At 38.9% G+C, this 14,087-nt stretch overlaps 2 protein-coding genes across 2 annotated transcripts in view; one reads left to right on the forward strand and one right to left on the reverse strand.

The window, feature by feature from the left end:
• Positions 1-1,951, reverse strand: part of atm (ATM serine/threonine kinase) — a 40,200-nt gene extending 38,249 nt beyond the window's left edge. Inside the window, exon 1 of the mRNA XM_061719104.1 lies at positions 1,840-1,951. The gene's annotated coding sequence lies outside the window, so the exon portion shown is untranslated. The remainder of the gene's footprint in view (positions 1-1,839) is intronic.
• Positions 1,952-2,303: 352 nt separating this feature from the next.
• Positions 2,304-14,037, forward strand: npat (nuclear protein, ataxia-telangiectasia locus). The gene is made up of 17 exons (XM_061719105.1): positions 2,304-2,479; positions 3,399-3,517; positions 4,301-4,361; positions 4,464-4,536; positions 4,636-4,676; positions 5,259-5,498; positions 5,739-5,814; positions 6,168-6,291; positions 6,502-6,593; positions 6,715-6,796; positions 6,922-7,018; positions 7,142-7,252; positions 8,503-9,858; positions 11,349-11,449; positions 11,581-11,668; positions 11,805-13,132; positions 13,412-14,037. Exons 1-17 carry the CDS (start codon positions 2,443-2,445, stop codon positions 13,490-13,492), a joined length of 4,107 nt encoding a protein of 1,368 aa, XP_061575089.1. The 5' UTR covers positions 2,304-2,442; the 3' UTR covers positions 13,493-14,037.
• The last annotated feature ends 50 nt before the right edge of the window (positions 14,038-14,087 follow it).

The raw sequence follows: 14,087 nt of genomic DNA on the forward strand, positions 1-14,087 counted from the left end.
TCCAAGCGCCAACCTCTGCAGTGGTGACCGTGCTTTTCTGCACATACAGGGTCAGAAAACAGCTAAAGAGACTTCATGAAGTGCGATTGGATCCCAGAGTCCTATGCAACCCAAATGTCAGGCATCCTGCAACACATCTTTAACCTATGTTTAATGACATAGAAGACACTGGTTCTATAGATACCCTATAGCCTGAACATTACTTGGTCAGGGTTGTAGTCTATTTGTGCGGTCGCCAGGTGAGTGGTGTGGTACACCTTGTTTAAGATCAGAAGTCCATCAGAGTTAAAAACCTCTTTTTTAAGGCATTGGTGGGGAAGGAAGGCATCCCATCCGCCCCAAATGACTGAATATCAGCCACACTGATATCATATCTCAAGAAGGTACTACAGAATAGAATAGAATAGAATAGAATAGAAAGCCTTTATTATCATTATACTGGTACAATGAGATTAGGCAGCAGCTCCGTAAAAGTGCACACATGCAAAAACTATGTAAACAAGTCAAGACTGTAAACAACAGAATGGGAAACAGGAAACGTAAATATATATATACACTATAGAAAATTAGTGAATGAGAGAATAATAATGTACATGAATAAGTGGAAGAATATTGCAATTGACTGGATGGAAGAATATTGCACATAGATGATTAAGGAATATTGCACATTATGCATAGGTAATATTGCACGGTATGAGGTAGTTTACTGGTTAAGAAACACACCTTGTACTACTGATTAAACCTTCTTTCGACCTTCTTGAGTTTAACAGCCTTATGTGACTATCTAAACTAGGGTTGCCACCTTTCAGAAATAGAAATAAGGGACGCTCCGATTTCAGCAACGCAGACCCCAAAAAAAGGGACATCCCCAAAACTTCTAAACTGCATAAAATGTATTTATTTTATATGAAAAAACTAAATGCTTTGATTTAAAGTTTAAAGTGCTTTAATAGCATTTAACTTGCATGACTGTACAGACATCCAACCATACTAGCAACTGAAATATCCTCTCATGATGTGTACGTCCATCAGCCCAGATGTAGAATATAACCTACAGGTGAAGGTCGGAACATTAGAATATGGTGTAAAAGTTAATTTATTTCAATAATTCAACTAGAATATGGTGTAAAAGTTAATTTATTTCAATAATTCAACTTAAAAGGTGAAACTAATATATTACATAGTGTCATTACATGCAAAGCAAGATATGTTAAACCTTTATTTGTTATTATTTTGATGATTGAATTGTTTATTGATTTCATAATATAGAGATTTTTTCATTTGGGGTTTTCATAAACTGTGAGCCATAATCACCAAAATTATAACAAATAAAGGCTTTAAATATCTCACTTTGAATGTAGTGGGAAATAATATATTTAGTTCACCTTTAGATGAATTTACTAAGAATTAAGTTTTGCAATATATTCACATTTTCCGACCTCCACCTGTATATTATGACATTAATAAATAAGAGCATAATATGTGTCCGTATTGGTTCAATATTCCGTATTTTAAGGGACGGGTGGCAAGCCTAATCTAAACCTGCAATTGTGCTTTTAAGTTCATTGCTAAACTCCATCAAGGGTTAATAAAGCAACTGTAACACGATCTGCAGGTCTGCACAAGAAGATGATGCATTCATCCTCTTGGGAGTTACCCAAGGCAAAGACTTATAAACGCTCTTCTCCAAAGCACTGCTAACAACCACCCCCCGCCCAAAAAAAATTGACATCAAACCACTGTACATGCAGTCTGGCCATGCAGGCGAACGACTTTAGCATTGGGACAGTTTCAAACTAGACCTCCAAACAGCCAGATGGTCTCAGTGTTTTCACTGACCTTAGATGTACGTACTGCAGTCATGAAGATCTTGCAATTGGCTGTGCAGATGTTGACTGAGGTGCAGCTTTGACTATCATAACAACTTTGCCATGCCTGCAAACACACGCACACACACACACGCACGCACCCCATACAGGATATTCCCGCCCCGAGTAGATGTGACGTAGCCGTCACGTCACTTCGTGGTTGTGACTCGGGCAGAGTGAGTCCACTTCCTCGATTCTCAAGGCCAGAAACATTCAATTCAACTTATTTTAAGTTAATTCTGTTGCCGTGATATTTGAATATATTATTGTCAAATTCCAAATATTACACCTTTGAAATTTTCATATGGCAATTTGTTAACTTTTACAAGAGTTTGCTCTTTGAAAAGAACTACAATTCCCACAGTTCTAAAGGACACGCTAAAGGATACTTCCGGGTTAGATGGTTGAGTTCCCCGCCTTTTCAGAAAGCTGCACAACTCCAGACGTCGCTTTCACTGTCAGAGCATTAACAATGCTGCGTGTTTGTGCTTATAACACATATCTGGGAGCCCTTTCCGTATGATGCAGCTGATACTTGACTCTTGAACAGATATAATCACCTCCCAGGGCTGTCATGTTGCTCCCCTCTGACGTCGCTCGGCTGGTTTTGGGTGAGTTTAGTCGGAGGTAGCGAAGCTGTAGCTTTAGCCCACTAAGATAATGAAGTCTAAGAGCGACGGCTTATAAGCAGAACTCGAGTTGTAAAAAATAATCAGGGGGGTGGTGGATTTTATCATATGAGGACAGATAATTTGTGGTGATTACAAATATTATAATATATTACAAATAATGGCACTGACCAAAACACCTGCAGAAATACTGCAGGAATGACATAGCAGCAGATAAATGCAGCCTTCTGTAAGCTTTAAATATCCACTGGGCTTACATCAAATACATCAAAACACAACAATAAAAAACAGTTTTCTGAACTTATCAATATGACTCTGTCCTTCACAGGATAAGTAAAATGGATCACTGCAAAAACTCAAAATCTTAACAAGAATATTTGTCTTATTTCTAGTTAAAATGTCTCATTTTAGTAAAAATCTCATTACACTTGAAACAAGACTCATCACTGGAAAAAACAACAATTTTCACCTGTTTCAAGCAGATTTTCACTTGAAATAAGTAGAAAAATCTACCAGTGGAACAACATTTTATTGCTTGTAATGAGAAGATAAATCTTGTCCCATTGGCAGATTTTCCTACTTATTTCAAGTGAAAATTTACTTGAAACAGGTGAAAATTGTCAAATAAGTTATTATTCTGGTGATGACTCTAAATGTTGAAATAGCAGTAAAACCACATTCATTGATGAAATGACATAAGGGATGGAAAGGAGGGATGGCAGTTTTACAGGGGGGATGATTTGGACCGTTTTTATTTCAGGGGGGATGCCATCCCCCCTCAACTCCAGTACTGCTTATAAGCTGGCATTGTCCAGCAGTTTGGGGCACCAATCAGTTCGCTGCTTGAGTGTTTTGTACATGTGTGCAGCTGTATCTGAAGGAAAGTGTTGTCCCTCCCCAGGATACCTGCAGGAAGAGGGACTGTCAAACACAAGCCAGGCTCTCATCCATGAGAGCCCCAACCTGAGGGAATATGCAGACCACACGACAGATGACGGGAATATTCCTGCCTGCGTTTTTGTAAGTGTGACTTTTCCTTTTTTTGTGATCAAATATTTTTATTTATTTTTCATGATTTTCTTATCAAACAGGCATCCACAATGATTTTAAACGAGCATTAACACATTCTCAGCCCCTTCCAAACCCACCCCTTGGACCTAAAAAAATAAATAAATTGGTAATGCAGAAAAACAGATACTACAAAGATAATAGAACAAAGGACAAAATAAAACAAAGGCAAAACATAATAATATCAAAAACTGGACAAGGATAGCTGCACCAAGGTAATCTATGTCAATTTTAAATACATCTTTCGAGTTTGGACTTAATTTTATCTGCTGCCATAAACCAAAATAAAATATTTTGTTGTTTTGCATTATGGATTCGGGCTGTAGATATTTCCAGGTAGATAATTTCAAGGAAGGTCAAATACCAATGGGAGATGTTAAGCGTGTGTGGTGGTTTCTATCTTACTGCTATTATCTTTTTTGCTGCTGTTAGGCCAGCAAGCAAAATTCGTTTCTGACATAGTGAAGTATTGATTGTTGATAAATTATTTAAAATAAGGGTTTGAGGGTTTATTGGAATATTCTGTGCTGTTATCGAGGATAATGCAATTGCAACCTGTTGCCAGAAGTTTGCAACAGGTTGGCATTCCCAGACCATGTGCGTGAAGGTTCCCGGTTTATTCTGAAAGCATAGTGTAAGTGTGACTTTTCCACAGATATGCTCTCTGTCAAACTCATATATGAAGGTTATTTAAACAAAAGTAATGTCTAATTCATTGTCTTCCCTACACTGCAGTCTGTATTTGGGAAGGGCCTAACAACCATTTTAAATGAGTATGTAGCTACCAAGACAAAAGGTAGGAATACCTGTCATTATCTATATATTTTTTTAAGTAACCTTACTTGATTAGTTACTGCATATGTTTCGTCTGCTGATAGTTATTACTTTTTTTTTTAAGAGTCCTGTCATGAAGTACCTCTCGTGATGACATCATTGTGGAAAAAACTGGACTTCACACTCAACCAAATCAAGTAATGAACGTCAAGTTTTATTATTTAAATTAATAAACATTTTGCGTTGAAACTGGTCATAACCTTCATCCATATTATTCTTGCTTGTATCTATTTTAGATCTTTGCAGAATTCTCCTTCTATATCAGCAAGTCAAAGAGGTAAGTTTGCCTTTTAGGTTATTATTGTACACTATTAGTTATACATTCAACTGTCTATTTGTGATGTTACTTAAAAGGGAAATAATGATTACAGCACTGAGAAATCAACACCCCATTCAAGGAGCAGGATGTTTAGGGTTTTTTTTCCTCCTTTTTTTTCCTCAACTGCCTAATTTATGATAGGATAAAATGGTCATGGGTTGAAAACGTATGGGTTGAGTATGTCTACTTGTGTGATGTGATAGTTGATTCACAGGGCTTGCTGTAGTGTTCTTTTTTTCAAATTTTCATCACTGCTCTTCAAAATATGTGGACACGCAGCTTAAAGTCAACACTTGACTCTTGAAATTGTTGGGATGTTTAATGTGTACAGTCTGCTTAACATCAAGAGTTTCCTATAAACCAACACCAATAAACTCCAAATGAAAGGGAAACACCAAATACTTTTATTAACCAAATGTACAAATCCCCACCGTCATATCCTACAAAAGAAAACGATCATAGTTTTGAGACGATAGATGTGCCGCTGCTTACTCAGGGTTCATATAGGATGTGTATTTACCAGGTCCCTGTTGTTTTCAGCACGTTCGCGCATCGGGGTGGCCAACATGGCTCGGCAGCGCGTCCTGACCGTGGCTTCTGCTAGTGGTGTCGTGTGCTCATCAGTCTCTGAAACGAACACCTTCATCAGCCCAGCCTACACCTCCCACTGCATGCTTGGCCACTCCACTCCCGTGTCCTTCACTGGCCCACACACCAGAACAGCTGCAAGCAACAGTCCACAGCTGGAAATCAACGGCAGCAGATTACTAAATACACCCAGTCAGTATGATACAATTATTTTTTTATTTAATTGGGGTGACAAGTTTGTTTTCATGTTGTTAAGTGGCACTTTGATCATTTGCAATGTGTTTGAACTCATGAACATTAAATCATCTCAGTTTCTTCAATTGCTGTCAGCCTCTTCTATAAATAGGCAAATAGGTTTTTGCATGCAATTAAGCTTGAAAATGTGGAATTACGAGCTTTTGTTGAACCTGTAATGGGATGTGTCTGTTACAGGGGATTCACCCGTACATGTCAGTGTTTTAGAATCCCGGCTAAATCCTGGTCCAATGTCTCCTTGTCGACGGAAATGGTAAGGATGATTAATGTTTTATCGCAGTTATTGTTAAACAAACACTATTGTGAGACTGCAGAAGGCAAACTATTGTCATATTAACCCACATTCTCTAAAAATCCTTGCTTGCTTAGTACACAAATTTAACTCAGAGTTTTCCTCAGGAGAAAGGTGCTTTAAAAAAGACAATTTTCAACGCAGACATTTTTGACAAATTATGACACAAGAAAAGATGGGCAAATGCTTACAATGCTTTTCCAGTATATTGACTCAGTGCTCATAAAAAGAGATGTTGGTATGGGCCAAGCGTTTGCACTTTATGGACAGGCTGGTAGTGTTTACCTACTCCTAAGCACTTCTTCCACCATCAGGGATACCCCCAGGAAGAGAAGTGGTGCTCAGAGTGGGTCCAGTGGCCCAAGCAAATCCACCGTGACTGCCAGTAGTGTCAACCCAGAACCCCAACCCGAGGAGATCGTTGATGAAAACTTTCCTGTAAGTCTGTCAGTGCTCAGTGTCACTGAATCACTTTCAAGATGTGAAGAAGTGTTCCACTTGTGTAGTTATCTTGGCATGCTTGATATGCAATAAGGCTTGAGATTTAAAGCAATCGGCTTCAGTTTTTCCTCAGATTTTGTTTATTGTGTCTCTAGGTGTTCCAGAACATGCATTTTCTGACTTTACCAAACATTTCAATCTTCACAGCAACTCCTGATACAGAATGCACGTAACAAGATATTGGGAGACAGGTCGTTGCAAGAGAAGCTTGCGGAAAATATCAACAAAATCCTTGCCAAGTAAGATGATCTCTGTTTTGCTCCAAGATGCGTATCAAACTGTGGTGAAGGTTGATGCATTAAACAAACTCAGAAGAAAATAGGCATCCTTGTTTATTTTCCGTTTCATCTCTTGTACCAGCGAACCAACACCCCAAGCAGCAAAGGCGTCTTCAAGCACCATGGAGGCAGACCAGTCCATAGATGAAATTCTGGGATTACAGGTGCTAAAAAAACTAAAATTTTTGTTATTGCCTAAAAAATTTAATATTTCATGTTTTCTAAGCACTTGACTGATTGTTTATTTTTTGCACATGTTCATGATGTTATTTGTTGACATCTTTGACAGAGTGAAATTCATATGAGTGATGACGCCATCCATGACATTTTGGAGCAAACAGAGTCTGATCCAGCTTTTCAGGCTCTCTTTGACCTCTTTGATTGCCGTAACTATGATTAACTTTACTTTTAATGTTTATTAATGCAGTGAACTACAGCATCAGACTTCTTAGCTTTGTATAACAGTGCAATTGCAAGATATAACAGACTTTATGATATTATATTTGCAGAGAAAACCAAGCTCGCTGATGGAGAAACAGGGGAAGGAGATATCGGTAGCAGTCAGGAAGAGAATGACAATGCTGGACCTTTAGCCCGGGCCCTTCAGAGTAATGATCCAGGTATTTAACTTTCAAACAACACAGACGTGAGCGCTCACATTTTACACAGGTCAGGGCAGATCTTTGAATTTATTTCTTCATAGAACAACCTTCCCTTTAAGATCTTTTTTTTATGTTGCAGATGTTTATAATTGATGTTTACAAGATTAGGATGGTTTTAAATACCACTATCAAGAATTATTTGCTTCAACTAGGGATGGGCGGTATGGACTAAAAAATGTATCACGATAATTTCTGGCATTTATCCCCATAACGATAAAAATGACGATAAAAAAAATACCAATTCAACTCCACCTTTGTAACAATAAATCTATCACCACATTCAGTCTTTGGAGCCAAATCACTGCTCTAAAAGATACTAAATGCTACTAAACTACACCAATTGAATTGTTCTTTCTTTCTTTCTTTCTTTCTTTCTTTCTTTCTTTCTTTCTTTCTTTCTTTCTTTCTTTCTTTCTTTCCTTCCACCTTTCTTTCTTTCCTTCCACCTTTCTTTCTTTCTTTCTTTCCTTCCACCTTTCTTTCCATATTTCTTTCCTTCCATCTTTCTTTCCATCTTTCTTTCCTTCCATCTTTCTTTCTTTCTTTCTTTCCATCTTTCTTTCTTTCCTTCCATCTTTCTGGCTCCTTTCTTTATTTCCCTCTTTCTTTCTTTCCTTCCATCTTTCTGGCTCCTTTCTTTCTCTCTTTCTGGCTCCTTTCTTTCTCTCTTTCTTTCTTTCTCTTTCTTCCTTCCTTCCTTCCTTCCTTCCTTCCTTCCTTCCTTCCTTCCTTCCTTCCTTCACGTACGTTGTGCGTGGATTTAACTCAGAACCATAAATCAGCTTTACACAAAAACGTCATCAACAGGAATTTATCTTTTTTACCGTGAGATGACAAATTCTTACCGTGGGGAATTTTTTGGACGGTTTATCGTGAACGGTAAAATATCGCCCATTCCTAGCTTCAACACACGTGGTCAACTATGGCATGGAACTGCAGTATCTATTTTAGAGTGTCAGAAAGGATCAGACATTGGTCTTCAGGTCCTTCTATAAAATTGTGGGTAGTGTTCTGTTTCTGTTTTGCCATTCCAGCAATTTAATGACTCTAAGAACTGTTTAACTATGATATTTGTTATTAAAAATCATGAAATATTCAACATCTTGTACTTGCCACCATGTTTTTGTAGCTTTGATACCTTCTATACATTTTAATATAGTTTCAGTGGGGTCATACTGTAATGAAGCCCGGTTTGTTTTATTTTTTAGTTGCTGCCTGCCAAGACTCAAATCCCTCTGATTCAACGCCAGCACTAAAGATAAGAGCTGGACAGGAGCGTAAGACCAGGAAGTCTACTGGTGCCCCCTTGTTAAGGAAAACGGTTATTGACTCTAGCGGCAGATCATCCAGAATTGAGAACAGCTCAGCCAGATTATTAGTGAGTCCTCGGGAGCACAGAAGCCCCTCATCTGCTGCAGTCGACTGTAACTTTAAAGAAACATCCTCACTCCTGAATAACAATGTTGGTCCAACTCCAATGGATGTTGATGAGCCACCAGTTGCACTTCCCCTGCCCTTAGAGACTCTAATCACTCAAGAGCCCACCTGTCAGGAGAGCATCACCACCACAGCTGCCTTCACTAAATCAGCTGCAGTTCCCTCATCGATGGACTCTGCTGAATTTGATGTGCCAGAAGAAACACTGGCCTCAAATATGGACAAACAACAAGACAATGAGCAAACACAGACACCTGTTAGAGAACGATCTTCATCTGTAAGTGATCAGCCTAGGTTTTTGTCTCCTGAGGAAGTTCAGCTGAAAAACACTCCTGAAGTGGCTGCTAGCCCGCCTCATACTTCGGTTTCAAGCTGTGCAGAACATGATCTGCCAGTGTCTGCTCTTTCAGGTCCAACTGTCTCTGTGTGCTCGGCCGTTACAATGGCCTCGCCGGCGTCAACTCCCACTCCTGAACCTACATTACCCACAGTTGCCTCTACCTCATCAGCTTTTACAGCTACAGCTGCCTCATCCACACCTGCCTCTCCGGGGTCGTCCGTGGTTCCAGGAACACCCAGTGCTTCAAACACCAACGCCTGCACCCCAACCAAGGCTGGAGGAGACCCCAGCAACATAGTGTCTTTGAAGATCATCATAAGTGATAACCAGGATGAAGGTGGTTCCACAGGCACAGCCTTGAATCAGGCAGTTTCAAACATTTCTGTGGACAAAATGCCCACCATCTACCTTTCTAATTCTCCAGCTAAGTCTCCTGGAGGCCCTGGCACTCCAAAGGCCAACTTTGACGAGGTGGCACAGGCAGTAAATGGATTACAAAGCTCTGAGGCACATGACAGCCCTCTTAGCTGTAAATCTGGAACAGTAGTTGCATCACCATTAAGCGGGACTTCACAATTCCAGCAGAGATACATAATTCAGTTACCCGTAGACACAACTAACCCTGGCCTCCAAGGATCTCCTGCCAGCTATTTCCTTGTCAGCCCAACTAGGGACATTCAAGCCAGGCAGGTGCTGCTGCCTGCAGGCGTCTCAAAGGGGCAGCAGCCGTTTCCCAGCAGTCAGTCTGGGGTAACCACGGCAACTCAGTCCCAAGGCTTCTCCACAGGTGAGACCTGGTTGTCTTTGTATACAAAATTAACCTCCTGTTTGATACAGTTTGTTTCCTTGGCTTATGTTTTTGTGAAGCAATACACAATTCAATGATGTTAACGCTTTTATGATGTTTTTATTGAAAAGATTGTAGCTTTAGCTAAAACTTATGGACAGAATGCCTTTGGGGGGCAATAACTTGATTTGACAAGTACATTGTTAATTGATATAACTGTTTGTTTTTCAGAAATTATAAATGTTATTAAAATGTTTTAAATTCTAAAAGCAGGTAAATGAGAATACATTCACATAAACACAGTTATTTAAAAAAAGCTATTTTAATAATAAATAATAATAATAATTCATTTTATTTGGAGGCGCCTTTCACGTCACCCAAGGTCACCTTACAGAATAAAAACAAGAAATACAATAAAACATTTTGAATATAATGTATTCAAATGAATAACTTGAAGGCAACTGGTTATTTCCTGTTATAGAGCAAAATGCTTGTCTTATAACAATGCAAAAATTGGCTATAGATTATTAAAGCTTGCTGTTCCTGTTAAAGCTGTGAACAACAGGTGTGCATGATGTTTGGTACAAGGGAGATTGGGATGTTTTTGTCATCAATCCCATAATTATTGGTTGGGATAAGAGGTAAAACTAACAACATTATTTTTGTAGCAAGGAGTGTTATAGTTGTATTTTGATTTTGTAAGACTGTTCTGGCAGCAAAGGCTTTCAGGCCTAAAGCCACTGATCTTGGTATTCTTGTTCTGAGCTATGACAGAGCTTACAGAATTGACAAATCAGTCCAAGACTGACTAATTGTAGCATGCACCATAACAGATAATTTATGCTGTGGCTCATATCTGTTTTACATTTATGCACCATTAAAACTTGTGGGCATGGCTAAAATATAATCTTTGACCTATATCCTGTAAAGGAATTATTAAAAAATGTAATGAAACATTATACTGACAATTACTATTATATTCTTTGGAAGTTCTCTCATTTTTGTGAAATTTTATCCATAGATGGCACCACAACTGTTGATGGAAAAATTTGTATTACTTCCTCTGATTCTGTGTATTTTATCCGATCAAATAGCTTTATAATCACTTTTAATATAATCACATATGTTTCATACACTTCCTCCAGTTGCCACAAAATTAGCTGTTGATCATCTCAACACAGGATCGATGAAAAGGTGTCCGAAGAATTGTAACTTGTCAATCAGTTACAGTCCAATGACATTCAAACGCCTCACTCAAAAAGAGTCTATGGCTAATATTTCCTGATTTAAAAGTTCAGGTATCAATAAATAAGACTAATCTTGTCATTCTGACAGTCTTTCAATGTCTGCTAAATCTGGCAAAATTTCATCCAAGGGGAGTGGTGTTGGAGTCATTCGGCTGTGGGTTGCTATTGCAACTATTCGACACCAATAGCAGTTGTTTTTGTCTTTGTGTAGTTGAGAAATGAACTCTGTGCTCTTATTTCTAGGGTCAGCGGTTGTCTTACCATCACCTGTAAAGCCTGTGGTCCTTCCTGGTTCTGTACTGGGACAAAATACTGTGGGGAAGGTCCAGATGGTGTCCAATCAGGTACAATAACTATTGTAAATTGTTGACTGAGAAGTATTTTTTTTTTACTATTTTAAACAGAAAAATAATAAAACACCTGATCATTCTGTTCCACATTAAGAATATTAAGACTTACGATGTTATTCTTGCAGCTTGTTGATATACCAAACCCTGTACCAGTACAACAAAAGAAAACTATCATACCCACTGAAAAAGCAGCCAAACACGCTGCAACTTCTGGTAAGTTACAGGTGCAGTAGTGGTAAATCATGCTTGTTGAAGATATATTGACTTTAAAAACATTATATACAAATACATTGCAGATGATTTTGATTTCACTATCTCACTTTTTTAATGCGTTTTATTTAAATTCTAGGCACAGAGGAAAATCTGGCTGATGAGGTGGTTCAACCTGAAAACACAGGCCAGCAGGATGTAGTAAAAGGTCCCAATCACAAAAGAATTTTATTTTTTGACTCTTCAGCTTCTAAGGTTCAGTCCCAAACTGCCAAAACCAAATCAGTGACTCCCAGTACATCCAGATCACAATCCATCCAGCAGACTGATAAAGATAAGAGACAGTCAGCATCTCGAATAAAACCTGCAATCTTGGGTGGCAACAAACCAAAGAGGAGGATAGAGACTATCAGATGTCCAACAAGTCCTCAGGCTGGAGTGGGCTTTGCAAAAGAACCTGTTGTTTCACAAACAGAGAAGAAAGATCCTGTTAAAAAGAGCTCCCGGAAACAGGAGCTCGGTATTCACAATGACTTTAATAATGCAGGTTCTAGCAGTGCTTCACTGACTGAGAAAAAATCTGAATCTGGAGAAAGGTCCAAATCTATTGATGGAAAAAACAGTCATGACAGACGTAGTAATGAATTAAGAGCTAATGATAGTTGTACCACCAGGTCATCATCGTCTGATTCTGCACTTAAATCAGGAAGCAGGAAGGACAAAGATGAGAGCATTAGGAAAGAACATGCAGAGAAGCCTCCTTTGAAATCACGTGAGGGGCGAACAGAGAAAAGGACTCCGTCTCAAGATACACCAAATGTCACAGCCAACAAGGAGAACGAAATAATTGGTAGCATGCAAGAGCATCAACAACCGTCAACAACACCTTCAACGTCAGCATCAAGAGACTTTGGTCCTCCAGTTGTCACACAGCTGACGTCTAACACACAGCCCAGGACTACCAAGGCCGCATCGAAGACGAGCTCTCTGGCCAAACAGGCAGCTGAGATGCTGCAAGACATTCAAGGATTCAGCTGCCCTTCCACTCCAGTCAAAAAGGCTGGAGCAAGCGGTTCGGACATTAGTGTTCCTGGGACTGGCCATATCTATGAGGCACCTCTTGATTGTCCCAGAACTCCTTCCTACCAGAAGAGGCCTAAAGATCAAGAGGGGACTCCCAAAAATGTAACACTTCCCAACACCCCTGAAGTACCCGGCTGCAGCCCTGCCAGTGAAGCTGGGAGTGAAAACAGCATTAATATGGCTGCACACACCCTCATGATTCTTTCACGCGCTGCCATCGCCAGGACGGGCACCCCACTGAAGGACAGCCTACGCCAGGAGGAAGCAGGAGAAAAGTCGCCCGGAAGCTCAAAGAACTGTAAGAAACGCAAACTGTCTTCTCCCACAGACAGCCCCTCTGCAAAGAGAGAGTCTAAACGATCTTCAGGCAAAAATAAAGACAGAGTAAGTGCAACACAAGTATCAGTAGCACATTTTAGCGCATCTGAAATGGTTTAGGGTGTACCAGCTTGTCAATGGATACCAATAATGCTTAGGTTTTATATTTTATTATTTTATATAATGAATTTTAATGAGGCTACAAATGTGACAAATTAATCATATACATTATATTTTGTACCGTTGCTTTTTCTAATGTTAGTTATTACTGGCATTGATAAAAGTAAACACTTACTACTTATTTTACCACTTAACTGATGGTTTTTTGTATGTTGCTTTTTACAGGAGAAGAAGAAACTTGCTGATTCTTTTCCCCATGATTTGGATGTGGATAAGTTCTTGTCTTCTCTTCACTATGATGAATGAAACCGGACAGGAGAAGTCTGGCATGTTGCTGTCTACTTAGATTACAGTCCAGGAATAGAACAAGCCATCTGCTAAGCCAGTGACTCTGGTTCCTTTAGGAACTGTGCCTGAGACGTTACAAACTATAATGTTTCCTCAGCTATTGTGCTATAAGGATCCTTTTTTTGTTTTGTTTATTTCCAGTGTAGTTTATCTGGAATAAAATTGTTATATAAACCAGTTGGGAAACCATGGCACTTTCTTTTTTCTTTATTTTTAACATGTTTTAACCATCACTCTTAATTACAGTTTAACTAACAGTATATTGTACAGTAATGATTTCGGGGGGGAACATACAGTACATAATGAGTACATGTTATTAACAGGTGACTCAAAACATTTTTGGTCAATATTTGACTCTTCTTTGATAAATCCATCTAATGCTTGTGGACAGGTTGATTTGTCAAAGTGCATTTTGCAAATGGTGTCTACGAATTATTTAAAAACTCACACTTGTTTCATATTTGTGTGTGTATGTTTAAAAAAAAAAAAAGTCTGGGTAAAAAATTAAAAGCAATGTGAATACAAACTGTTGTATAAGAATTTGTATAGATAT

This window comes from Cololabis saira, chromosome 4 (assembly GCF_033807715.1).
Source record: "Cololabis saira isolate AMF1-May2022 chromosome 4, fColSai1.1, whole genome shotgun sequence".
NCBI lineage: Eukaryota > Metazoa > Chordata > Actinopteri > Beloniformes > Belonidae > Cololabis > Cololabis saira.

Excerpts from the sequence above, each read along its gene's own strand:
- npat (XM_061719105.1), top strand. The coding sequence starts at position 2,443 with ATGTTGCTCCCCTCTGACGTCGCTCGGCTGGTTTTGG. Across the intron at positions 3,518-4,300 it reads ATATTCCTGCCTGCGTTTTT|TCTGTATTTGGGAAGGGCCT; the intron begins GTAAGTGTGACT and ends CCTACACTGCAG. Across the intron at positions 7,253-8,502 it reads CCTTCAGAGTAATGATCCAG|TTGCTGCCTGCCAAGACTCA; the intron begins GTATTTAACTTT and ends TTTATTTTTTAG.